General features: G+C 52.8%; 1 protein-coding gene across 2 annotated transcripts in view; it reads left to right on the top strand.

Annotated features, from left to right (window-relative positions):
* Nucleotides 1–25,714, top strand: part of LOC111145235 (uroporphyrinogen III synthase) — a 32,684-nt gene extending 6,970 nt beyond the window's left edge. Inside the window, exons 2-10 of one of the 2 annotated variants that reach the window (XM_022500006.1) lie at nt 3,152–3,240; nt 3,424–3,507; nt 5,271–5,367; nt 7,440–7,514; nt 13,143–13,217; nt 18,211–18,291; nt 18,621–18,706; nt 19,697–19,795; nt 23,195–25,714. In XM_022500006.1, coding sequence (XP_022355714.1) covers nt 3,178–3,240; nt 3,424–3,507; nt 5,271–5,367; nt 7,440–7,514; nt 13,143–13,217; nt 18,211–18,291; nt 18,621–18,706; nt 19,697–19,795; nt 23,195–23,329 — 795 coding nt within the window. In that variant the 5' untranslated portion in view covers nt 3,152–3,177 and the 3' untranslated portion in view covers nt 23,330–25,714. Of the gene's footprint in view, nt 1–2,869; nt 3,241–3,423; nt 3,508–5,270; nt 5,368–7,439; nt 7,515–13,142; nt 13,218–18,210; nt 18,292–18,620; nt 18,707–19,696; nt 19,796–23,194 lie in introns of both variants that reach the window. The other variant, XM_022500007.1, reaches the window with a different exon arrangement.
* Nucleotides 25,715–26,541: the final 827 nt, after the last annotated feature.

The following is a 26,541-nucleotide window of genomic DNA, read 5'->3' as shown; positions in this document are numbered from 1 at the left end:
CCTAGTCCCAGTCGTCAGGCGGTGGATAGATAGTTTCACCATGAATTACACCCCTGTGTCCTGTTAACCCTGTCTTCAGGGAGAGTCCCTGAGCCAGCCCCTCCTAAGGGCCCCACTGCCAAAGCCAGCCGCCACCACTGCCTGCTCTGCTGGTGGCCGTCCTCACCGCAGGAGCTGGAGGCCTTTCTCAGGCATGAATACCATTGCTGCCAGTCCTGTTTACACCTGTCCGCGGATTCCCATATCTCACAGTGTCCCAAGTCCACCTGCCTTCCCACCAGAGCCCTGTGTACCCTTCTCTCCCAGGAACGCACCCAGCCCCTTCCTGACATTTGAACACTTCTCCTCGCTGCTGTTGTCATTCAGATCTCAACTAAGATGCTTTCTCAGAGTGGTGGCCCTGGACCAGCAACCAGCTATCAGCACCCAGTCATCTCTCCCACATCATCTCCTAGCACTTGGTAGACTTGAGCTTGTGCCCTGCCCCCAATACATAATGCAGACCTAATCTCCCCAAGACAGATTCCGGATGTCAGTTTCTGAGAACATGTAGAAACACTTGGGAGAGATTGGCTCTTGGAATTTGGAAACACCACTAAATGTATCCTTTGAAATCTTGGGGATACGCATCCCAGAACCTCAAGCCATGGTGGGGACATGGTGGGGCTGAGGTCTGCGGCCCGGGACCAACTGCTTCCAACAGCAGGTTGCGTCCAACTTCTAATCCCCACAATCCTGGCTTGTTTTGTGGGCCTGGAAACATGTATGTATTACCTGAAAATGCTCAGTTTTACCTGCCACTCGGTGACATACAGATTCCTGGAGCCCCAGAAGGAGCTCTTGGGATCAGTCTGGGTTCAACCAAGGATACAGAGCTCGTGGGGGATATGGATTAGGACCTGCTGCAAGGCACTGCCTGGTGCCACTGCGGGGGCTGCCAGGCGAGTCTGAGACCCCCAGTGCAGGCTGAGCGCGAGCCGCCGAGAAGGGTGGGCCAGCTCGGGCAGCAGAGGAAGCTGTGTCCACAGCTGTAATTTCTGCCCCAGCGAAGCCTTCGTTCTGCTCTTAAAGCCACTGACTGGAGGAGGCCCCCCCCACCAGATTATCTAGAATAATCTCCCTGGCAAAAAGCCACCCGATGATAGACTTTATCTTATCTCCAAAATGCCTTCACAGCACCACCTACGTTAGCATTTGGGAATAAATGCCTCACCGGGTTGACACCTGCGTGTGCCCATCTCAGAAAGGCCGGTTCCTAATTTCTATGTGAGACACATTCCAAGTAATTCCAAGAAATGATAGGAACAGTACTGCCCATTTCTCCAAATCCCCCGTCTCTCTAGCTCACAGCTCGACAGCAGCAGTAATTAGAACTTGATTTCATGATTATTATTTGTTCACCCAGGGCTGGTTGCTTAGATACAAAGCAATTCATTTTGAGCCAGATTTTTCTAAGATGTCCCATAGATATTATAATGTTCCAGAAACCTATTCAGTAATAACTCATAAGTAATGGCTCCCAGAGTTAACCCATTTCTGCTTCACACAATACACGCTGTCTGACTATCATCAACCACTGTGTAATACTCAGTCAGTAACCAGCTGGTGGGCCTAATGCTACTTACAGGATAGTAATCCACATTTCAGGCAGAGTTTATTCTGCAGGTCTCTAGCAACATTTATTTTGAGGCCTTTGGGGTTGTCATATTAAATTCCACCCCCTTGATAAAAAAGAATATAATGTTTATTGTAATAAAAATGGATAATACAGAAAGAGGTAAACAAGAAAATAATCACCCTATCCTGCCACCCAGAATTAATTATTGGTAGTATTCGGATGCACATTCTCTCATAAATATGCATATATAAAATTTATAAAACCATACTATTCATGCATTATACTTCTTTAACTTCACATTTTGTGATTAAATATTCCATGTAACTAATATTTTAATAATTTCATATAACTACCTTGGCCTCTCTGTTGGACATTTACTTTGTTCCCACTATAAATACCAGGATACAGTCTTTTTTTTTTTTAAAGATTTTATTTATTCATTTGAAACAGAGAGAGAGAGATCACAAGTAGGCAGAGAGGCAGGCATAGAGAGAGAGGAGAAAGCAGGCTCCCTGCTGAGCAGAGAGCCCGATGCGGGCCTCGATCCCAGGACCCTGAGATCATGACCTGAGCCGAAGGCAGAGGTTTAACCCACTGAGCCACCCAGGCGCCCAATACCAGGATACAGTCTTGCAACTAGAAGAGAAGTAACGTCTTGGACACCAAATACACAACATAGTGATTACAGTCAACAGTACTCTATTACAAACTTCCAAGTTCCTGAGGAGAGTTGATCTTAATTGTTCTCACTGCAAAAAAGAAATAATTATCAGGAGGCGTGGCAGAGGCTTTAGCTGAGCTGCTATGGTAGTAATCATATTGTAGCAAATAAATGTATCAGATGAACAGCTGATGTGAGCTGAAACTTACACAGTGCTGTTATGTCACATATGCCAGGATCCAGGATGAACATCTTTATGTTAGTCTTTGCACACTTTTATGAATATTGCCTTAGTACTTATGCTTAGAAGTGAAATCATAAGAAGAAAGAGTATAAAGTATACAAGGCTTTCAAAAGATATCAACAAATTCTTTTCCAGGTTTTTAGAAAACTTCTAAGAGATCTCATACTTGGCACCATTTATAAAACATCATTTATAAAACAAGTAAAAGGGTCAATGTAACTATTTCCTAAAAAGCTTATTAACTTCTTAGTACATTTATCTTGAGATGGAGTAATTTTTTATTTCTTTAAAATAATTTGTCTATTTGTTAATGATACAACCCCCAAATTTTATCACTCCTCTTCAGGAGCCTTAAATGTGTGGCCAGGACACCGGCTTTCCCTAATGGCTTTCATCTGCCTTTCCAAGTGATATCAAGCGCCAGCATGCTGTCCCTTGGCCTTATCAGTGACAGGGGCTTCAGAAGGAACAAGCCCATTAACGCTAAGTCATTGCGGATGAGGGATAGGTCAGTCACCTCAGCAAGCAGTTGATGACCTTCCTCCTGTGCTCCTGTACCAACTGACATTGCTTAGGAAGAGTTCCTGAGATCTAATTAAGATCCATCCTTCTCCCTGCTCTGTCCCAGCGCCCTATAAGGACTCCCAAGCCATAATGAAAGTTCTCTTACTGAAAGACGCCAAGGAGGATGACTGTGGCCAAGATCCGTACATCAGGGTAAGTGCCTGAGGCTCTGGGTCCCGCCCAGCACCACACTGTCTTCCTAAGGAAGCTAAGGGGGGGCGGGGGTGGTCTGCGAACCCTCTGAGGAGCTGACACAGACTAAGTTGGTCCTGTGACCCTTTTCCTTACTTTCCAAACAACCCTAGCCAACCCTGAACTGTATTCTTGTATTTGCAGGAATTGGGGTTATATGGACTCGAAGCCACTCTGATCCCTGTTTTATCATTTGAGTTTTTGTCTCTTCCCAGTTTTTCTGAGAAGGTAAGGTCTGTCGGTGTCTTGAGTACCGTAATTTCTGAGTCTAGAACCCTTGCCAACCCGAGCTGGAAGGATTTCTACACTGCTCCCTCATTTTACTACCAGACTTGCAGACAAGGGCAGCGTAGCCTCCCCAGGCTCCAGTGCACGGGGCTGTGAGTCTGTCCCTGTGACAGTCCCCAGCTTCTCCAGGAAGCCACCCTGATCTGAAGGCGGGGTCTGGGGAGGGGGCTCCCAGCCGTGCAGTCCTTTCCAGTGCGTCCTCCGGTTCACCCACCTGTCCTGACCACGCACTTCACTATTTTAGAGGCCCCAGGTTGGGCCGCTGGGGTGAGACCGTTGCTCCCCCACAGCGTCAGGTCTGCCGCCAGGGGGAACAGGGATCTGTCCTGCCGGACACAATCTCAGTAAAGCCTTCCAGATGTTTGCCTTCAAAGCTTCAGTGCTCAGGCAGCCCTCACCGGCGAGCACCCTGTCCCAAGAGGGGAGCACCTTCAGGGCATCTTCCAGGAGCCCCGTTCTAGACACGTGGGGAAGAGCCAGCTGGTTTCATGGACTAGGGGTGTCCAGCCATGCTCCGGGGCTCCATGCCACCGTTAGCACCAGGTTCACCACTCCTGCTCTTTATGGAAAGCCTTTGTTTTCATTTGGGGCCAAATACTACACGATTCATTCAATAATGTGCCCGACAGACACTGGCCCGGCACCTGTTAATGCCCCATGTACTGGGCTGTGTGCCGAGGGAACGAGGTTAAGAAGGACCCAGACCCACGTGCCCTTCCAGAAGCAGCCCTGAAAGGCCTCAGAGATCTCATCATTTGAGATCGCTTCTTGGACCTCGTGGCCACACAGATACGGGAGTTTCCACAGGAGCCTCTCCCATCACCGCCAACCAGCGTGGCCCCTGAGGGCTTTTCTGGACTCTTGTCTAGCTCCCTATGCTGCAGTGAGTCAGGGCACAAGGCACGTGTTTGAGTCCTGGCCCTGTCTCTCACCATGGGCCAGTTCCTCAGCCTCTCCAAGCCCAAGTCTTCATCGATGAGAGGACAGGAACCTCACGTATCTCCCAGGGAACTTAGAGTGAGGGACACAATATGTAAAAAGCGCATTGTTTGGTAAATGTTGTCACTGTTACCGTCTTTGAAAATCAAGGCTTCGACATGGATATTGCCCCTTGAAGAGTCCAGTGGTTTTTTTAAAGATGTATTTATTTCCCTAGAGAGAAAAGGAGGGAGAAAACGTGAAGGGAAAGAGGAGGCAGAGGGAGAGAGAATTCTCCAAGCCGACTCCCTTCTGAGCATGGAGCCCGGTGCCAGGCTCGCTCCAGGACCCTGGGCCAAAGTCAAGAGCAGGCAGCTTACCCAACCAAACCACCCCAGCGCCCCTTGAAGGTTCTAGCTTTAGTACGGATACAGATCCAGTCTGCCCTCCTGCCTGCACCCCACCCAAGCCCTGGATGGGTCAGATGGCCCCCCTCTCTGCTTCTGCTACACTCCCACCCTGCATGCTCTTTCCTAGCTCTCCCCTTGACTGTGAGCTGCTTGAGAGAAATGCCGTGAACAGTGAGTTCATCTGCGCACCCTGAAAGGCCTAGAATAGTTCCAGGCATATAGTCAGCTCCCGGCAGGTGACGATGGAAGAGTGGGTGGATGGATAAACGATGCATGGATGGATAGAAGGAATTAGTTTTGTGAAGCATTTGCAAATCTGGAAAATGTTGAACTTGGCCATTGTGTAAAATGTCTCTGTTGCGGTTTGGTGCACAGCTGTCTCATCCTGAAGGCTATGGAGGACTCATTTTTACCAGCCCCAGAGCAGTGGAAGCAGTGGAGCTGTGTTTGGAGAAAGACAATAAAACGGAAGGTGAGGGGACTCTCCTGAATTCCACTGGACTTTCTTTACTCTGATTCTCCTGAGCGGGGAGACCGGATTCCAGAAATAGATTGTTCAGGTTTGAAACATCTCAGTGACTTTCAGCTCAAAAAAGTATTTATGTACCAAGCTAGTTCATGTTTGTGTAACCTTTGGAGGAAGCAGAAAATGGCCTCTCTCCTTACAAGCAGACTCTGAATGTCCCACACAGAATGACAGGTTAGCCTTGTGGTCTCTGACCAGAGCAGGCATCTGGTGGTATCACATCACAGATGCTGCCTTGGGAAACAGAAGACAGGGAAGCCCCCCAAAGTCCCCAGACCCTGAGGGATTCATCTGCTGGTGGTCATTTCTCTCCTCAGAATATATTGGTGGCAGTCTCTTTCCTCAAAGAGATGATGAGAAAATCCAAGCACATCAAAAAAATGGCTGGTGCCATGCCAGGCACTCAATGACATGATCATCTCAGTCCCTTCTTCCCACCTCCTCCCTCCCTCCCCCATCAAAACACAGGAACAGAGAGCCCAGGCTTCAGACTGAACAACCACTTTAGTCTTTCAATCAAATAGCTTCGTTGCTAACATTCACGGAGTGCCTAATGTGTGCCAGGCTCTGTTAATTACTTTACATTCGGCACCTCGTGTATTCCTGGACCGCTGGCCAGAGGCATGCATACTGTGGTCATCATGTCAGGTGCAGAGATTACTTTAAAAAAATACAAATCTTTAAAAATAAATAAATTAGTTAATTAATAAAATGAAATTTCCCATGGGAGTGTAAAGGGTAACGTAACACTTAAATGTTCGGGAAAGTTACGCTCCTAATCGGATTGTAGGAAGGGAGAACTCGTGTGTCCTTGTCTTCTCCAAGAGTAGTGAACACCCGGTGGCCTCAGCGTGTATTCATCCAGCTCATTTTCTCTTTGTATATCTTTAATCCACAGTTAAAGCTGTTTGTTTTTGCCCTAAAATAGTAATGTTCTCGGTTAAATTGTGTTTGTTTGCTCACGAACCGGAAAGTTATGGTCTTTACTTTGACTTAATGTACACATCCGAGATTATAGTTTCTTGACTGCTTTCAAATACATGTCCCAAATAAAACCAGTTGTGTTGCTCTATTAGACACTAAGTTGCTATTTTTATTTTTTTAATTTATTTTTAAATAAATAAATCAATTTATTTATTTGACAGAGAGAGAGAGATCGCAAGTAGGCAGAGAGGCAGGCAGAAAGGGAGAAGCAGGCTCTCCGCTCAGCAGAGAGCCCAACGCGGGGCTTGATCCCAGGACCCCAAGATCATGGCCTGAGCCGAAGGCAGAGGCTCAACCCACTGAGCCACTGTGGCGCCCCTAGGTCGCTATTTTTAAAGACCAGTGACTTTTTCTTTAAAAGTCTGCATTTTTAGGGGCACCTGGGTGGCACAGTTGGAAGAGTGTGTGACTCTTTTTTTTTTTTAAGATCTTATTTATTTATTTTATGGGGGTGGGGTGGAGGGAGGGGCAGAGGGAAAGGGAGAGAGAGAATCTCAAGCAGACTTCCCATGGAGCTCCACACAGGGCTCGACCCCACGACCCCAAGATCATGACCCGAGCCAAAACCAAGAGTCGGACACTTAACCAACTGAGCCACCCAGGTACCTCAGGCTTGCAACTTTTGATCTTGGGGTCATGAGTTCAAGCCCCATGCTGGGTGTAGAGATTACTTAAAAAATAAATAAATAAATAAAAGTTTACATTTTTAAACTTTAATGTCACCCTGCAAATTCTTTCTTCAAGTTATGTTTATTTTCTGGTACATAATAAAAGTGCTTCTAGTACAACTGTGGAAAAGAGTTAATATTCTAAGCAAGGCATACTGAAACATTTATGAAGTGATTTTTAGAAATTTGATTGCCGAATATGAACAGAACAAAAATGGATTTTTAGTTCAAGACACTGTTCTTTATACGTGGTTATTAATAGTTTGCCTTGTTCACAAGTGTCTTAGGATGAACAAGGAGCTCTGGGCAGCAGTCCAGATGGCCACTGTGCTGTTTGCTGCTCACATCTAATTCTATGTTTTACAGTCTGGAAACATTCTCTGAGAGAAAAATGGAATGCTAAGTCAGTGTATGTGGTCGGAAATGCTACTGCTTCTCTAGGTAAGCAATCAAGGTAAAGATAAAACACCAAAAAAATGACTGTGATGTTATGATTTGTAATAAAAATGTGTGTTTGGCTTTGTCCCTGTCCCTGGGACAAATCTCCTTTATAAACCCTTGGTATTTGCTAAGTGATAAGAAAGATGAAGTTGCCCTCCTTTTTTTTGGAAAGCTTTACTTTTTTGAGAGAGAGAGAGCTTTCACTGTACCCTTACCAGCAGCATATTTGACTAATTATTCATAAATATAATAAGCAAAATATCATATTTTAAACTATAGTTGTTGTTGTTGTTTTTTTTAAACAAACAAGGTTAAGTCATTGGGGAGTGAAAAACTATTTTTCTTCTTTTAGTCTCTGTTATTACCATAGTCACCCTTCTGTATTCTGGTTAACAAATGTGGGCTGGATTGGGTCATTTGCTCCCAGAATCAGGCACATGGTTTACTAACTATTACCTGTTTGTTATAAAGGATATTTCAAAGGATAGGAATGAACAACAGATGGAAGAGACGCCTAGAGTAAGGTGGGGGGGCGGGAAGAGGTGCACTTCCACACCCCCTCCAGGTGCACTGCCTTCCCAGCATCTCTCTGTGGCACCATTTGGGTTTTTATGAAGGATTCATTACATAAGGATGTACTTAAGGATTCATTACATGATTGATTAAGTTATTGGTCATTGGTGATTAATTCAACCTCCAGCCCCACTCTTCTCCTTGGAGGCAAGAGACAACCCTCTCTAATCACAAGGTTGGTTCCCCTGGCAACAAGCCCCCTTCCTTCAGGGCTTTCCAAACACCACCATTAACATAAACTCAGGTGTAATGGAAAGGGATCTATTATGAATAACAAAAGGCAATTTTAGAGGCTCCTGGGTGGCTCATTCAGTTAAGGGTCTGACTCTTGATTTCAGCTCAGGTCATGATCTCAGGGACCTGGTCTCAGGTCCAGGTCATGATCAAGTCCCCAGTCGTGCTCTGCACTCAGCAGGGAGTCTGCTGGAGGATTTCTCTCCCTCTCCTTCTGCCTCTCTTGCTTGTCCTGGTAAAGGTATAATGAGACAAATATATTCAAATATTGCTAAATGGCATTAGAAATTGGGTCATATATTTTCAGAAATACTTGTTCATATGTATTCAGAAGTTCTATTACATTGGTGTCTGGCTGGCTCAGTCAGTAGAGCATGCGATGCTTGATCTCAGGGTTGTGAGTTCAAGCCCCACATTGGCCATAGAGATTACTTAAAAAAATAAAATCTTTTAAAAATAAAAAAATAAAAAATAAGGCTCTATTACAAGCTTTGTACCCTCTGGCCCACTAATCCCTTTCCTGATAATCTAGCCAAAGGTAATAATCCAAAGCAGGAGAAAAGAATTGGTTTTTATATGCGAATGTATATTATAGCATTATTTATAATCATGGAAAAAGGAGAGCCCCCAATAGGGGAATAGTTAAATAAATTATGATGCATCTATATGATGATTATGTAGTTTTTTCTTTTATATACTTTTCATTTTGAAGGAAATTTACAGAAAACTTAAGTTACAATACAAAGAACTCAGTCTTTCCTGGACCCCTGGAGAGTAAGTTGCCAACGTGATGTCCCACCAAGCCCAAGTAGTTGAATATAGGTTCCCTACAAACAAGCACATCGCCCTGTATCGCTGCAACTTTCACATTCCAGAAATTAACATGCACATGCTAGTACCTCTTACTTCTCCGTAATGTCCAGCGTGGCGGAAGGACGGCATTCAGAAGCCTGTCTTGCCTTCGTCGGTATGTCTAGTTAGTTTCCTGAAGGCCAGAAAGGTGCCTCTGTCTTTGGCTTCGTGACCTTGACACTGGCCAGTTGTTTATAGACGGTCTCCCAATTTAGTGTGTGGGCCTGGTGTCCACTTCCACTATGAGAAACATTTCTGTCTTCCCTTTGCTTCAACTGTTCCATTCTCCTGACCTGATGTGCAGCTTTTGGGGGGAGCCAGGGGCAGCTCTCGGGCCAGAGGGCTCCTGCAAGACGGCCCCTGGTGACCTCAGTGCTCCCACCACTGTGACATCCCCATCTCTTGAGCTGCGAGTTGCTTGACTAATGAAGAGCCGGTGTGTCGCTTTCAACACAGAGCAGCTTGTAGCTCGGGGCTCTGCAGACCAGTGAAGAGGGGATCGGGCCTTGGTTACCAAGGAAACCGCCCCCACTCTCCCATCCCCTCCCCAGATCAGTTAAGAATTTGCTTACACCTTCCTTTCACTGTTTCTTTTTTTCTGAAGTAGAAGAGGAAAGAAAATTCTCGTGGCAACTTTGGACTTACACATCACTTCAGCTCTCAAACACGGCATGTTTGTAAATGGTCCTGTTCTGCTCACGCCACCTTTAGTCTCATCTCAGTGGCACCCCTGTGCAGGCTGCATCTCATTGTTCTGTCAAATGAGAAGAAAACCCAAGAGCAAAAGTGGGGATACGGGATGAGAAACCCGGGACAGAGCCGGCTAGTGTGGGCCAGCCTCCCGTGTGCTCCAGATGGCAGAGCCTGGTCCCAAGGGATTCCCCCCTCTCTTGGGAGAGAGGTGCTTGGCTGGCTCAGCTGGGACCCACACTGCTGTGTGATTAAAAGTAATTAAAAGTAATCTCTATTACTTTTTAAAAAGAAAAGGGAAAAACAATCTCTTAGGAGAAACCACATTCTATCTTAACATGAAAGTCAGTCACCCAACTTTGGAACCTTCTAAGTTCACCTTCCCAGACATGGTGTCCCAGAGGACCTCTCTCTAGTGAACTGCTGGACGCTTCTGTTCATCCCGAGGCCCAGCAAGCGTGTGGAGAGTGAAAGGAATTTGAACATGGACAGCCGGAGGAGTCCTGAGTCCAAGCATTAGTCATCTTCTGCTGCATAACAATTGCCCAAAACTGAGTGGCCAGAAACAATAAGCATTTGATTTCTTACAGTTTCTGCAAGTCCAGAGTCTGGGAATGGCTAAGTTGGGTCCATCTGGCTCGGGGTCTCTCACCAGGCTGCAGATATATCAAGACTTGACTTGGGGGTTCTGCTTCCAAGACCACACATATGGCTCCACTTCCCAGCCCTCACGTGGCCCTCTCTGAGGGCTGCCTTAGGACACGGCAGCAGAATTCCGCTAGTATAAGACAATCCAAGAGTCAGCACAAGAGAGCCTCCGGGCCAAAAACCAGTCTTTTCATCGTCTAATCTTGGGAGTGACATCCCATCACTTCCGCCATCTTTCTTTTGTTTGAATACAGCCAGTCCAGCCTCAAGCTCAAGGGATGGGGATGTCACTGTTGTGGGAGCACCGAGGTCACCAGGGGCCATCTTGCAGGAGCCCTCTGGCCTGAGAGCTGCCTCAGGCTCCCTCCAGAAGCTGCACATCAGGTCAGGAGAATGGAACAGTTGAAGCAAAGAGAAGATACAAATGTTTCTTATAGTGGAAATGGAAACTTGGCCCAAGCTAGTGGTCTTGATGTCAAAGTCCATCAAGATTTATTTACTTTAGAGAGATAGAGTGAGTGCACTTGAGAGAGCAAGTGGACGGAGGGGCAGAGGAAGAGAATCTTCAGGCCGACTCTCTGCTGAGCGAGGAGTCCGACCCAGGGTTTGATCCCGGGACCCAAGAGCCAAAACTCCAGAGCTGGATCCTCACCCGATAGCCACTCAGGCAGCCCATAAACCATACCTAATTTTTGAGTATTTTTCATTGCTTCATTTTCCCATGAATTCTGGGAGAATACTGAGATCATCTGTGTCTATAACCTTAATGTGTCTTCACATCCCACCTGTTGATTCTTATGATTTGCCTTTGCACTAAGCATTTTCTTTTAAGATTTTATTTATTTGTGAGAGAGAGAGAGAGAGAGAGAGAGCGAGTGCACAAGCAGGGGGAGCAGCAGGCAGAGGGAGAAGCAGACTCCCCGCTGAGCAAGGAGCCAGGAGCCTGACGCAGGGCTCCATCCCAGGACCCTGGGATCATGACCTGAGCAAACGCTTGACCGTCTGAAGCCCCCAGGCGCCCTGAACTAAGAACTTTCCTCCCCTTGAGACAACCGCACGGTACCTTCGAGCATAGGCGTCCACCAGCAGGGGGGCTCACCCCAGGTTTACCCAAGCTCCCGACTGGGCCCACCATGGCAGTCCTCGCCTTAAGCTCTTAAATGTAAAGAACACGATGGCAGGTTTGTCTGGGGGCAGACTGGTTTGTTTCACAGGTGTGAGTCACTTGAAGCTCCCCTGTCACCACGGCCTGGGGAGTCCCCGGAGGCGGGCTTGCCTGCGCCCGAGGCCCTGGGCTGAAACCTGGCACCCGCTTAGAGCAGAGCCAGCCTTGCCGCCACAGGGGTGGAGACCTTCCTGCGAACATCCCTCCCTGACCTCTACTGAGAGCCTCTGCGGGCTGTGGGCGGCCACACAGCCAGGCCCTGTCCTCGCAGACGGAGCTGACAGGCGCTGGCCGGCTTGGGGCTCTGCTCCCTGCTCTCAGGAGCCCTTGGCCCCGAGTCGTTGTGGGGACGAACATTTGCGCCAGGGCTCCCTGGGAACAGGGCGCGAGAGTCTCGGCGTGGCTCCTCCCGTCTAGTCGCTGCAGGAACCGGGCGGGCGAGCCAACGGTAAAGAGCGACATCACTGCGGTCTTAGGTCCCGGTTCCGTCCTGGGGGGTCTTCAGGGATGTGGTGTACTGAGACCCTCCCAGTGCAGTCAGAGGAGGGGCGGCCGGCCGGGGCAGCCGTGCAGTATAAGCAGGGCTTTGTTCCAGAGCAAAGTTTACGGCGGCATGTGACTTGACTCTTGGGCTCGGGACACTAGCAATGACCTGTAGATGAAAAGCTGACGGTGTTGACGTGAAAGCTGCGTTTGTTAAATCAGCTGGCGGGGCTCACGTGGATCCTAAAGAGAATGGGCACAGCCTCACCTCCGTTAGGGGGTGCCGCAGCCCGTGGACAGGTGGCGAGCGCGGACGGCGCAGGGGCCGCGGCCCTTCCTCCCTCGGCATCGTCTGCGGACGGGCCAGCATCTCCCATGTGGAAGAGTGCACGGGGCCCTGGGGTGGGGGGCTGCTCCTGCCGCACGGGGCCTGGGGTGGGGGGCTGCTCCTGCCGCGCTCCTTGATGGAAGCTGCTCACCCCTCAGCCCAGAAGGCCCGCAGTTGAGGTGCTGGAGGTCTTTGTTGGCAGGATCCCGTGGAACCTCTCCTGCCCTCCGTTCCGTTTCAGGCTGGCCTCATCTCCCCGACAGAATGAGGGCCCTCGCATGCCCTGTGAGACGTAGCAAATCCCAAATGCTCGCCACTCCTCACTGGCCGATAAGAAAGCCGCCTTTCTTCAGCTCCCCCTGGATGGCCAGGATTCGCTCTCGTCATCTTGTAAACTCTTTAAAGCAGTCCCCTGTGGCTGGTGTCCTCCCCTCGTGTAGATGAGCTCAGTGGGGCTCGGAGAAATGGGCGCATGACCCAAAGTCACACATCTAGGAAGGGTGGGCCCAGGGCCCAGCACCCTCACGTTGGACACGTGCCTGCCATCACCCCGTACCAGCCTTCAGGAGGAGATGTTCCTGTGCATTTGCACATTAGCAAGCAACCCAGGAAGGGAGGTCTTTAAGGAAAACACTTTTCTTTTGTTGTTTTTCAGTGAAGAAAATCGGCCTGGACACAGAAGGAGCAAACTCTGGAAATGCAGAAAAGCTTGCAGAATACATCTGTTCCCGTAAGTAGAAAAAGGTCACCCCAAGTGACGCCCATTTACTCTTTGTTCGTTGGCCTCACCCCGCCCCCACCCCGGGAGAGCAACATTTTCTGGGCGCGTTCTCCATGGTGACACTGGTTGGTGCACAGTGTGCAGTTTGCTTGTGGGACCGCAGGCTCCTTTTCCTGTGTGTGTCTGTGTTGCTGGAATTCAGCCCGCCTCTCTCCGCCCCCTCCACCAGAGGACTGGAGACAACTGGAACATGACACAAACGAAACATTCAGAGACAAATCCCAGGAGACCATCTGCAGTGATGCTGACAGGAGTGGAGGCAGGCTCTTGCCACTGGGAACCTTCCCTGAGTCTGTGTCTGCTCCTCGCCCACCCCGCCACCGGCTCCTCTCAGGGGCCACCTCCTTCTCCAAGCAGCCCACTCCCTGGGAGCACGTCCCTGGGCAGCAGGTGGCCCCAGACCTGAGATGGCACTAGTGTAGAGGGGTCTGCCTTTCAGTGGGGTTTCAGGCTTGATGGAAGCAAAGATGTGGGGGAGGTCTTGGAGCGAGAGGCACGGGAGGGCCAGAGGGGTTCCAGCAGAGTGGTCCTCCTCGCTTGTATCTCCCATCCTCTCTCCGCCAGGGCTAACCCGGTGGCAGACACTCGCTCTTAAGTCCTCTTGCCCCTGCCCATCGGTAAAAGTGAGTCGAATGATCACCGCCCCATCACGGGCTGTTCACGAGGTATTAGATACTCAGAGATGAAACACACACGATGCCAGTGTACACTGGGCTCCAGATGGCCCCCTGCCCGTCCCACAGCACTCAACAGACATGCCTTCCCACTGCTGCTTCTGCCCCCTCAGAGTGTCCAGGGCTGAGGTGGAGGTTGCTGGCGGGCAGTGGGGCAGGGCAGCTGGAGGGAAGGTGCTCCCTGCCCCTCTGGTCACAACCACTACTATGTCCCAGCCCAGCTCTTTGCTTTAGTTGGCTGAAGTCTCTTAAGTTTTGAAAAATGCTCTTCTTACTGAGGGGGTGTGTTTCGGAGACCCTCCAAAGCCCCAGGGACGAAGGAGGTGAGCCCTAATGCAGTGACCCCTCTGGGCCCCATCCTGGCCGAAGCAGGTGCTGGCCTGGGCTGGAGTGGAGGACCGAGTCGAGTACCCAGCACTGTGTTCCCATCCCAGGGCAGCACTGCTGGGCCTCCTGCCCCAGCTCTTGTGTCCACCACTCCACATGAACTGCAGGGCCTTGGGGGCTCTTCAGCAGGACAGTCGCCTGGCCCACAACTCTAGAGGCCAGCTCTGTGGCGCTTTGGCCGGCCACCATGGCTCCCAGCACACTCGTTTCCCCCCTTCCTGCATGGCCGTCTCTGCTCAGCCCTCCTGTCAGTGCTACCAACAGAGACTCTGTCCTTCACGAAGGCTCCCATGTGACAGGGACGCCACAGGCTGCGTTCCTTCCACACCCGCTGTCCTGGAGACCGTGGCCCTCCTTTGGCCACCCCCACCACACACATGCCCTTTGTGCCTCACCTTGTCGCTTAACCCACTCCTGCCTCAGGGCCTGGCACACAGGTGTCCCGACGCAGTGTTTGCTGAGCACTGTTCAGCTGTTCTAGCGGGACAGGAGGGCATATGGGGGGTGAGGCAAGAGAAGGCTCGGTGCCTGCCGACAGCCCTAGCCAGGCTGAGCGGCCGTTTTCCTGAACGTCAGCCCAGGCCTGCCAGGAGCGCACTACCGTGCAGCCAGGCGTCGAGCTGCTGAGAAGCCACAGGCAGTTATGCCAGGGCCAGGGGTGAGCATGGTCCTGGGAGCCTCAGGGTCCTCGGGCCCCTTGGACTGTTTTGAGGATCACCAAGCCTCAGCTCTTCCAGGGCGAGAGGAACATCATGTGATTGGGTTTTTCCCCAGCATTTCATGGTGTGGGATGCCCGTGTTCCAGAATGCTCCAACGCCAGGCTCTTTATTTCTGATGTTCTTAGGCGATAATGGTCACCATCAAACAGTAACAAAGCCATTCTGTTTTAAAGTAGAAATCAGTGTAAATGGTGGAGCTTGGCATTCCCCGGGGCATTAAGTGCATCCTTGGTTCAGGAAGATGATTGACTGGTTCCATGGGTGGGACGGCATTTAGCTCTGTCTCCAGGGTAGATGACCAGGCTGTGCTCACCACTAATGCACGAGTTCTAGAAAGAGAGGGAAGGAAACTGAGTCGTTCCTCACTCTCAGGTCCAGAGGCTCCATGCTCTGCACAGAAGCAGGAAGGATCCGTGTCGTTCTGAGATATCACACTGGTGTTTCCATTAATGGACTCAAGGCTTCGAGGGGAGATAGGGATGCACTCTGCCTTATCTCCGCAGAGACTGGGCTGCATCCTTTGCGAAGCCTTTGTTTCTTTTTCTCATCTGTAACCAGCACGCCCGTGTGTCCTAATAAATCTTCAGTCGCAGTTAGAATATCCAAATATGAATCCTTCTTGACTGCTAATAGGGACTTCCACCTTGGTTTTACCAAGGCATTAATGATTTTCTCCCCCAGCAAGCTCTGAAACTGGATTTTAAAAGCTAAAAGTCTACTTCCAGTGTTTGTGGTCAACGGGCCAATTCGTAGTTACTGCTTCTCTCTTTTACTTAACACTTTTTACTGCGTGTCACGTGCCCCTGCAGGCTCATAAAACTATTAACCCATTTAGCTCATTGCTCTGGCAGAAAATTCTCCCCTTCCAGGAGATCCGCTCTAATGGAAAAGCGAGCAGCAAATAAATGGTAGAAGGGGGCATTACAGCATTCTGCAAGAGAGGGGGTGCGCTGCGCCTGAGTCAGGCAGAGGGGCGTGCGGTTATCTGAAATGTCCCCGGCTCGGGGGCTGCCAACGGCCACCCCTGCAGCCTCGCCGACTTGCTTGGCCCTCCTTCCCTCGCCACCAGCCCTGCTGTCCGGATTCTCCACCATGAGAATCTCTGCACAGCCGCATCTCCCAGCCCTGCCTGGGAGGCTGATATCAGTGCCGACCTGGCAGTAGATGGAGCTTTCCGGCCACAAACATGTCCTCCAGTGAAATGGCATTTTTTTTTAAAAAATCAGGCTTTTTACCTTAATTTCCACATTGACTATTTATGGAGTCCCCAGCCCCTCTACACAACCCTCTCCTGGGATTTTCAGCACTCTTGCTGGCCCTCACCCCCACAGCCCTGTTAAACGAATGGGCGGCCTCTGAGCCCTGGGAGTCACCATTCTGAGTCCTCTCTGTTGAGTGAGGCCCCTGCCAGGCCCCCATCTCTCCCTGTTGTTCCGGGAAAATTCTCACACCTCTGCAGAACCAGCCAGCATCAGCACTGGCCTGTGTGAGTTAAAAATCTGCAGACAGTAAACTTCCCCACAAAAGATGGGTTCTTTGCCTCTGACTTCTTGAAGAGGGCAGGTCCCAGGAAGGATAGTTGTGGTAGAACTCCACTTGGCAGAAGAGAATTCTACTGGGGCATTTTCAGGTTTTCCTCCTTTGCTGAGAGTGTCACTGGTTTCCACAAAGTCAGCTGGGCGGATTGGGCCTGCACGCGTGGCCTGGCTCTCCAGGCACGGATGGTATGGTGAGAGAAGACAGTCATCTGCCCTGTACCAGGACACACATGCTAAGCTCCCATTTTCTGAGTTAGTGGCCAGCTATCCGAGAATAAGCACGAGCAATTCAATATTGGGCTAGATCTTCCAAAGAGATGCTTTGAGGAGCAGATGCTGGAATCTTCCAAAGGCCTCTTGCACATGCTGGAATCTTCCAAAGGCCTCTTGCACACGTCTTGCTGGACTGGCAGGCCCTTGGTTTTTCTGCTAGATTCTCGAAGCTGCCCCAGAGCAGGTGGCTGTGGGGTTCTGTGGGAGCAGCTTTGGCCCCAAGAATCCTGCATACCCCACACCTAACTTCATGGATAGATGACACTGGAGGGACGCCTGGGCTCTGGGTAAGAAAGTTGCACCTGAACATCACTTTGGAAATTTGTCTCCAAGGACGGCATCTACAGCACATGAAACATTTCCTCCCACTGGAAAAGAGCAATCAGTGGGCATCTATTGTCTACATTCGAATTTTTCCCAATTCCTTGTGTTCTTTTATTTCCGTGCTGATAGTTACAGAGCAGCTTAAATCAAGAACACATTGACCAGTATGTAGTTATTGAATAACCTGGAAAAAGGAAGTTGTCCCTGTGGTTGGGCTTGGCCTTCGGGGAGATGGTGCTGGACGGGAAGAGCTTGGGTTGTTCCTTCCTCTGACTGCAGTCCCCACAGAGGTGTTTGGGGAGATCGGATGGGGACAGAATAATGCGCTTGTGCGTGAGCAACAGCCACCAAGACTTCTTCCAACTGATGGACGGACGTCAGAGGGGATTGGTTAGTTCGATCAAAATGTTCACATTTGGGGAGGCTTCGCCCATCGGTTTTGTTGGATGGTAATGTCTCAGGTCAGAGCTCAGACCACATGCCGTCTTCATTCTGCAGAGAGCCTGGAGCTGGACGCACCCTTAGGTCTTCCTAGAGTGGAGACAGGGAACTGGGTGGGAGGCAGGGCCCTTCTCAGCAGGCCGGGTCCCTCCATAGCCACCCATCCACCCTGTGGGCACTTAGCCGGGTGGCCACCGTCCTGAGGGGACAGTAGGCAGGCAGCTCGTCTCTCTCTGGGAATGGCTGCCCAGCCACGTGTGGCTGCTGTTTTCCTGCCGCCTTGTGAGCGTGGGCCCTGGCTTCTGACTCCAGCCAGGTACAGAGCGGCATGCTAGCTCGTGCCTGCCGCCCAGCGCCGCATCAGGACCAGAGGGGCCGGAGGGGTCTGGGGAATAGCGGCCTCGGCATGCGGGGATCCCCATTTTCTGAGCTCCGTGGCCGAATCCTCTGCGATCTTCCTACAGCAAGGTCAGCTTCTTCCCTCCCACTCACAGTCACCGGGTGGGCTGGAGCTGCTGCTCCGTGTCCCGGGCACGTGCACCCCCTTCCTGAAAGGGTTAACAAAATCTGGTTCTTTATCCACAGGGGAGTCACCGGCATTGCCCCTTCTGTTTCCCTGTGGAACCGTCAAAGGAGAAATCCTGCCGAAAATGCTCAAGGACAGAGGTGACGACAGTGCATTGGCTTTTGGGCACAGTCCCCCGGTCTGCCCCCTCAGGGCTGCCAGGAGCCTCTGCAGTCCGCGTTCGGGGTTGGCTGTGTGGAGCCCCCAGGGTAGGGTGGGCCGCCCCTTATGGTCATGTTCGGTGTGGGGTGCAGGCTGCTGTCTTGACCGTAGCTAGGAGCCCGCAGGGTGTCACAGCCTTCGCCAAGAGTATGGGTAGTGCTGGTGTGGACGGACCCTGGGGCAGGTCCCTGTACAGAGGACAGTCTCAGGAGGGAGCCCAGTGTTCACAGTGGAACGAAGCCTGTTTTCTGCTTTTGATTGTACCCAGGGATCCCCATGGAAAGCATAACTGTCTATCAGAAGATCCCACACCCAGGAATCCAAGTGAACCTCAACAGCTACTATTCTAAGCAGGTGGGTGGTGCTTGCAGGGGGAGTTCCAGGCGAGGGGGTGGGGGGATTGAGGGGGGCAGGCACCTGAGTGGTGGAGGCCTGGGGACAAGAGGCCCAAACCCCTGTGCATGGTCCCACCATCCCCAGTTGCATGACTTCCCAAGGCTCCATCTCTGTATCTGCGAAATGGGAACAGATCTCTCCTGTAAGGTTTCTAGAAGGATGAAAGGAGATAATATGCATAAAGCCCTGTGGATTCCACCCCAGACCTAGTGGGCCTGGGCAGCTAGGGGCCCTCATGCGACTGTCCATTGTGTGGGGCACTGGGGAAGCCGCAGGGGCAGAGGCTGGGAGGGGAGGCAGGGCCCAGGGAAGGCCCACAGTGCCCACCGAGGGGTCTGCATTGAATTTGGGAAGCCACAGGGGCCTCTGGAGACTTCAGGCAGGATGATGGGTGGTGCCTGTTCGAGGCTTTTCCACATCTGTACTCAGTGGGCTGCCTCCCCTCCCTCTCCCAGGACAGGCTTCCGAATGGCTTGCTGGCTCTGCACGTCCCGTAGTGCAGACAGAAACAGAAAGGCTGGCAGCCAGTGCGCCTTCTGTCTCCTGAGAAGGGATGCAGAGCTGACAGGGAGCGGGCCTGGACTGCCATCTCACTCATCAGGGCCACTCTGGCCATGTGAGCTCGTGGCACCGTCTGCTCGGCTGGGCATGGGGGTCCACGGTTGCCATGTCCTCTGGCCAGACAGACAGACCTGTGGGCCTGCAGAGCGATGAGGAGCAGCACCCAGCCTCCCCAAAGGCACCCAGCCCTCTAAATGGTGCCTCACCTGAACTTGGCTTTGGCCTAGGGAGCAGAGGCGGCCGTGGCCACCAGGAACCCTCCTGCTGTGACTCTGTGGGGCCTGCCTCCTGGGGCTCCGGAGCTGATGGCACCTGGCTAGAAGAACCAGGGGAACATTCTCTCTTCTTGGCCTGTGCCAACAGACTGGTCTTGTGCTCTCCCTGCAGGGCGTTCCGGCCAGCATCACGTTCTTCAGTCCCTCCGGCCTTACATACAGCCTCAGGCACATTCAAGAGTTATCTGGTGACAGCATCGATCGAATTAAGGTGAGGTATTCAGTGGGCTTTTGGTCTTTTCAGATTTTTTAAAATTCTTGCCAATTATCCTAGAGTTTCCATGTAAAGTCAGAGCACTCCTAACCTAGCAGACACCATGATGTCCACTCGTAGCCCTGGAACGGCCGGGCTCTAGAATTCTCCAGCACCACTTCCTGGCTGGTGCTCTTGGACAAGTTACTTAATCTCTCTGAGCCTGTTTCCTCATTTGTACCATGAAGACGATGATTCCTCTGTGGCCTTTAGAGACACGCAGTCACACCTTATCTGCGGGGGTAAGACCTCCGGGTGGATGTCTGAAACCACAGCTACCACCCAGTCCTGACAGAGTGTATTCTTTCCTATACATACATCCCTGTGATGAAGTTTAATTTCTACATTAGGCCCCGTCCGAGATTAACAACCACTAACAATAAAGCCGTTACAGCAGTGTCTTGTGATCACAGTGACGTGAACTCTCAGGACGCCTTGATGTGGTGCACGCACCCTCCTCCTCCCGAGATGTGAGATGGGAACGTGTCTCCGTGACGAGACAAGGGGAGGGGGGTGATGGAGAGAAGTGACGCAGCGTGAGGCTGGGCTGGACTGCGGTTGACTGAGGGGAACTGGCAGTGTGGACAGTGAAACCGCGAGTAAGGGGGCAGGGGCTGCTCAGGGAGCTGCAGTTGAGGGGGGCTGCTGTCTGTGGTCTTCTCCGACAGAGGAGTCTCAGGACCGGATGAGAATTCGGGCCAGTCCTTGGCCAGAACCTGGCACGCGTCCTAGCATCCTTTCCCTGGTTTCCCATCGAAACGTCTTGGCTTTATCTATTCTAAAAGCCATTCCCTCTTTTCATGTCTTTTAATTCAAAAGCTTGACATTCCCCTTGTGAGGGACCCCATTTGCTGGGCATCTACAAGTATCGACGAGGCTTTTGGGGCCTGTGACGGGAAGGCTCTTGAACTGGCTGCAGTGGGACGGAGGAGAGGGCGGAGGACGGGCCGCCAGCACGCCCGTCCTCATACACAGTGAACGCCCTTGGCTTTTACTCCGGGTGTGTCTCACGGCCTGCGGACTCAGCGCTGGCTCCCTGTTCTGCAGGGGATACTGGGCCCAGAGCAGTTGTGTGTCTTGCCCTAAGTCTCACGGGAGGAAGGGATTTGAACCCAGGAAGACAGGTGCCACGTTGTTAGCCGTGGTGACACCTGAGCCATGGCCAGCTGATGGAACATTTCCAGGCAGTCTCTTGTAGAATGCGCCCACCGGTCCAGTGGTAGGAATCAGGCAAAACTGGGACCACTGTCCTGACCACAGGTGAAGCAGCTCAGGCCCAGAGAGGTTAAATGACGGGAGGAGATGCTCAGGGTTGGAAAGATTGAGAAGATTAGAACCTGACATGCTCAGGCAGTTAGTGACCAGCCCATAGTCCGCCCTTTCCTCCCTGGAGGCTGGGAGAAGCTGGGGTGCTGGGCTGCCCCCAGTTCTCGCCGCTGTGACGGGCCCGGCAGCCTGGTAACCGCAGTCTCCACAGAGCTGCTCTCTGGGCTCTCAGGACTGCCTTGCTCTGCTTATCAGCGTGGTGCTTTCGAGGCTCCCCCGGGCTGTGGCCTTTCAGGACTTTGCTTCTTTTTGTGGCCGTGGGAGAGTCCATGCTGGGGCCACAGCACCACGTCTTCATCTGCTCCTCAGCAACGGGCACTGGCGCTGGGTCCGCTCCCGGGCAGGCAGGAGTGATGCTGGGCACCTGACTACAGTTTTGAAGCGGACGCATATTTCCATTTCTCTTGAGCATGAACTAAGGAGGGGAATTGCTGGGCCGCATGGTCACTTTAGGTCTAACTTTGGTAATTTTGAAGAATTAGTGTCTTCCTGAGCGGCTGTAGCTCTCCACTTCCGCACCAGCCGTGTGGGAAGGTTCCGGTTCCTCCATGTCCTTCGCAGAACTTGTCATCTTTGTCTTCACAATCAGAGCCGTCCCGGCGGCCAGGGGGTAGTTCTGACTTGGATTTCCCTACGACCTACAACGCCGAGCAGCTGTCCCCACGTGTGCTGGCCATTCTGTTTGTCCTTGGGACAAGTGTCTGTTCACATCCTTGCCGTGTGTCTTGTGGCTGGTGCTGCTGGGATGGGCGAGTTCTTGGTTCCTGGATCCAGGCTCCTCCACAGATGTACAATGTGCAGAAATTTCCCTGTCCTCTGAGTTGTCTTTTCCCCTCTGTGACGGTGTCCTCAGAAGCAGGACAGTTTTTCCATTTTGGTAAAGATGCACTTACGTGGCTTTCCCTTTGCTACTTGGGCCGTGAGCAGCAGAGCTAATCCCAGGCGTGAAGACTCGCCCTGTGTTCCTTCTGTGTTGACAGTCTGCGCTCTCACACTTAGGTCTGGGAGCCACTTCGAGTTCACGAGTGTGTCTGCTGTGAGGTGGGGCCCAGCACCATCTTTTCCTCGGAGTTTCTCGAGGAACAGCTGCATCATGAGGTGGAGCGGGGAGCGGGGAGCTTGGGCTTCTGGGGGCAGCAGCCTCTGTCCTGTGGTTCTGACGTGCTCCAGAAAGTGTCCTGAGATTGTTCCCTGCACCACACTTGGCCCCGAGAGAGAGGATGGAAGGGGGCGCCGGGTAAGGGCTACCATCCTCCCAGACCTTCCCCCGGGCGGGGGTGCATGCACCCAGGGTTGGGGTGGGGTGACGTGCGTGCTCTCCCCGCCAGAGCAACAGGCCTTACTTCCCCCCGTGCTAGCCTGCCATACAAGGGCAGCTGTACCCCTTCTACAGGTGAGGAAACAGGGCCAGAGGGGCTAAGTGACCTGTGAGGACACCTGGGCAAGGGCCGGGGTCACCACAATGGAAAACCACATTCAGCCCCAAGCGAGGCTCTGCATGTGACCATCAAACACGCAATGTTCAGGGAGAGAGGAGTCCCGCTGACACGCTCAGGCCACCGAGCATCTCACTCAGAGTAACCGTGTTCCCCCGCCGAGCACTCATCTGTGGTGGGGCCCCAGCCAGGTGCTTACTCGCACCGGCCCCTGGGGAAGGCTGTTACCCTGTTTTACAGATGAAGGGACAGAGGCCCAGAGGTGGCAGGTCACTTGCTAGGGCCACTGTGCTGCAGGGCTAGGATGGGAACCTGACCCTCGGCTGCTGAATTTTCCTGGGGTGGGGGGATGCATGGGGGGGTGCAGCCGAGGCCCCCGCCACGCCCAGAGCATCTCTCCCACTTTACTCTCTGCTCCACGTGCCCCCCCCCACCAGGGCAGAACCGTGGGCCGCTAAGGCTTGTGGAGAGGGGGCCAAGACGGTAGGAGGGGTGGCCGCACGTGAGCCCCAGCGACCCGACTGGCCCCAGGCCCTGCCCCACTGTCCTCCCGGCCCTGCAGGTGCGCTGAAGCTCCCCCTCTCTCCCCCCACAGTTTGCCGCCATCGGCCCCAGCACAGCCCGTGCGCTGACCGCCCAGGGCCTGCGTGTGAGCTGCATGGCCGAGAGCCCCACGCCGCTGGCCCTGGCCAAGGGTCTCCAGGTGGCCCTTCAGGCTCCCAACTGCTGAGACGGTGACCATTCCCACTGCGCTGCTGTCCCCGGCCCAGGGCACCGTGCTGCTGCTGCTGCGGGGAAGTGGCGAGCCATCGGCAGGGTCCCCACACCTCGGCCTCGTGCCTCCGCAGGGCCCCTGGGGCTGGCAAGAGCTCCTCTGGCAGAGGCAAGAAAACCAAATAAACCGCCCAGCTCCCGGCACCGACTGTGTTGTCCCTCGCTGTGTGTTGTTTTGCACACAGAGCCGTGTCCGCGGGGGAAACAGATGCACCCACGTTCCAAGAGCCGCCAGAGCCAGCAGGCACGAGAACATCTGTGTAGGAAGCAGCTTCGTTCATCTTAGAGAAGGGACCTGAAAGTTCCTGCCTGTGCGCTGTGGGCAGTTGCCGTGCCGATGAGAGACCGTCTTCCCTTCCGAGCTGAAATGCAGCTGAGGCCAGGCAGGGCGTCTGCGGGGCGGGGAGGTGGGTTTACACAGAAGACCTTTGTCTGCAAGGTGCCAGGCCTGCGGACAGGCTTGGGGACTCTGCCCACAAACTTTATTTCCACTTTTAAAATCTTGGCCTGGAACCTGAGCTGGGTAGACTACAACCCGCGTCTGTCCATTCGGTCACGTGAGCTGGTGGCAGGAAGGAGGGGTGTCTGACCCGGCAGCTGTGTCACGCTAGCAATCCTGCCTTCTCCTTCTTATTCCCCTTAACGATCTGAGGCGGGGACGCCACTATGACTCCTGTTTCTCTAGGGAAGAACCTGAGACTCGCGGCATTAAATGCCTTGCTTAGGGTCACCCAGCGAGTGAGTGACCAGCCAGAATGCTCCGCAAGGTACTTGGGGACGTAAAGCACAGAGGCCCAGACTGATGGCACTCCGGAGCTGCCTCACCTCCACGTGACCTTAGCAGAAATGTGAGGACCTGGTGATAATTAGTGGTGTGACCTGAGCGGAAGTTCTGCGGGTACCGTGATGACCCCGTACTTTTTCTCTGCGGTCCTGTTTCTGAGGGCGGGTCAGGATCCACCCACCGCTTCTTTCTGATCTGAAAGTCAGGTCTGGATCTGATGGGGTGTGTTTAGATTCCCTGCCGCTCCCAGGGAGCCTTTTTCTGCTGGAGTCACCTTTTCTGAGCCTGGGGAAGCACCGTGCCCCAAGCAGCCCACGCTAAGGTGGGTGTTGCCCTCCCGGCCCCACAGCTGCCACCAAGCGGTGCCCGCCAGGCCAGGCTGCAGCGGCATCTAGAGGCCAGCCTCAGGACAGAGTGTCGTCACCGGGATCAGAGATGGCCACACGAGCCTCAGCGTCCGAGGGCTGCGGTGGGTGCTGCTGTGTGAGGAGGGACGTGCAGCTGTGCCACCCTGGGTGGTCATGTGGGGCCGACAGGACCGGGGCTGGTGGAGGCGGTCCCCTGACCGTGTGCCTGCAGGTCAAAGCCCTGCCGGATTGCTCCCGATTATATCCCCACACTTTCGCTCTGCCTCTGACCCACCTGCTGCCCGCTGTCCCCTGTGTGCACATAGCCCCCGACTGCCATCACCCCTACACAGGAGGCCCCACTGAGGTGTCAGCTGGGTGAGGACAGGAACCAGCCCTCCCACAGTGGACAGGGCCTGGGCTTCTTTGCAGGGACAGAGAGTAAGTGCGGTGTCCTAAGGGTTCGGGAAGCTTGGGCTGGGGAAGCATGAAGACCAGGAGGAGGGGATGGAGTGGAACTCTCAGAGCCCCTGTCTCTCTGACACCGGGAGGGTCACTCCTGCCTTCTGAGCTGCAGTCTGCCCACCTGTCAAGAGCAGATGTGCTACCGCCTCCTAGAGGTGTGCCCTGCAGCTCAGAAAACTACATTTAGAGCTCCCCGAAGCTGCCTTGAGATCGGCATGGAGAGCTTATGCTGGTGGGTAGTAAGCAGTGTGTCACGTATTGTCATACACAAGCAATACTGCGCAGCATTTACTGCTCCGAGCTGAGAGGTCTGTCTGGCGGAAAGCGTTGCCGGAACGGCAAAGGCGATGTTGGGGTCATGGCCCCGACACCTAATGAGTTCTGAGTACCTGGGGATCAGAGACAGCACAGCGTTTGCCCTGGAGGGGCCTGCAAACATCCGGAGTGAGCAAAGTCAGGAGGCAGCCGAGTTCCACATAAAGAGCCTGTATTTCACACAACATGCCTGTGGCCTGGAGACAGGGGGGCAGGCCACCTCTCTTTGGACAGTTGCCAGAGCACCGCTCTCTGAGGTTCTGTCGCTGGGAGCCTGACCGCAGGGAGCTGGAGACAGCAGAGTCTCAGGATGGCCTTCTTCCAAACCAAGTCACCTGCATTTTGTGTTGATGCCATCGATTGTCATATGTCCCTTCGGAGATTGTATAGTAAGCATTAGATTTGATTTTTCTTTCTTTTAAAGTAGGCTCCAAACCCAGCATGGAGCCCAGCATGGAGCTCGAACCCACGACTGAGACCTGAGCTGAGATCAAGATCGGTCACTTCACTGAATGAGCCACTCAGTTGCCCCAGATTTCTTTTTTTTTAAGCCCATTTCTTAGAACTGCCTGGAGGTTCTCAGCTGGGCAAATCACGCTACTGATTGTACAAACCTCTCCGCCCTCCTCCCTTTCCCACTCACTTCAGTGTTCTGAACACTTTGCAGCAAAGACAGAGGACGCAGCAAATCAGCAACCACGCGATAAGCAGTAAGCCGCAGCCAATGGCAATCATAACCTCCACGTCAGTGGCCATCGTCGAAGTGTCTCGCACACCTGCGCAGAGAAGTGCGGGCGGCCGGTGACTGCGGCCTCCCTCCTCCCAGCCCCCTTGCCGCCTCCGCACACGTCCTTCCGTGGGGAAGCAGGAGCCCCAAACCACAGAGCCTTCCACATGTAAGCGTGTGTGACGGCTCCCAGGGAGGCCTGGGGGCCGAGGCTGGCCATGGGAGAAAGGGGATTTCTTTGCAGGTGGAGAGTGACTGAAATGCAAAGTCCAGAGTGAAGGAAATCAGAAGATCAGGGAGTGGGAAGACTTTTTCTCCCCTTCATGGGCAGAAGTGTGTGGCTGTAAGTCACACCCAGGCCTGCCCTTGCACAGGTGGTTTCCAAAAGCCTGGGCCTCTGAGATCAATCCGCACGCAGAGGCACAACCGACCCTCACTGTACATCAGGCTCAGAAATCTCCCAGGGGAATAATTAAGGGAAAGTCTCTTTTAAAATGTTATGCTGTGTGAAGCTGAGAATAGGCAACCCC

This window comes from Enhydra lutris, unplaced genomic scaffold (assembly GCF_002288905.1).
Source record: "Enhydra lutris kenyoni isolate GAN:26980312 unplaced genomic scaffold, ASM228890v2 scaffoldscaffold12, whole genome shotgun sequence".
Classification (NCBI taxonomy): Eukaryota; Metazoa; Chordata; class Mammalia; order Carnivora; family Mustelidae; genus Enhydra; species Enhydra lutris.
This window is presented reverse-complemented; position numbering and strand designations above follow the sequence as displayed.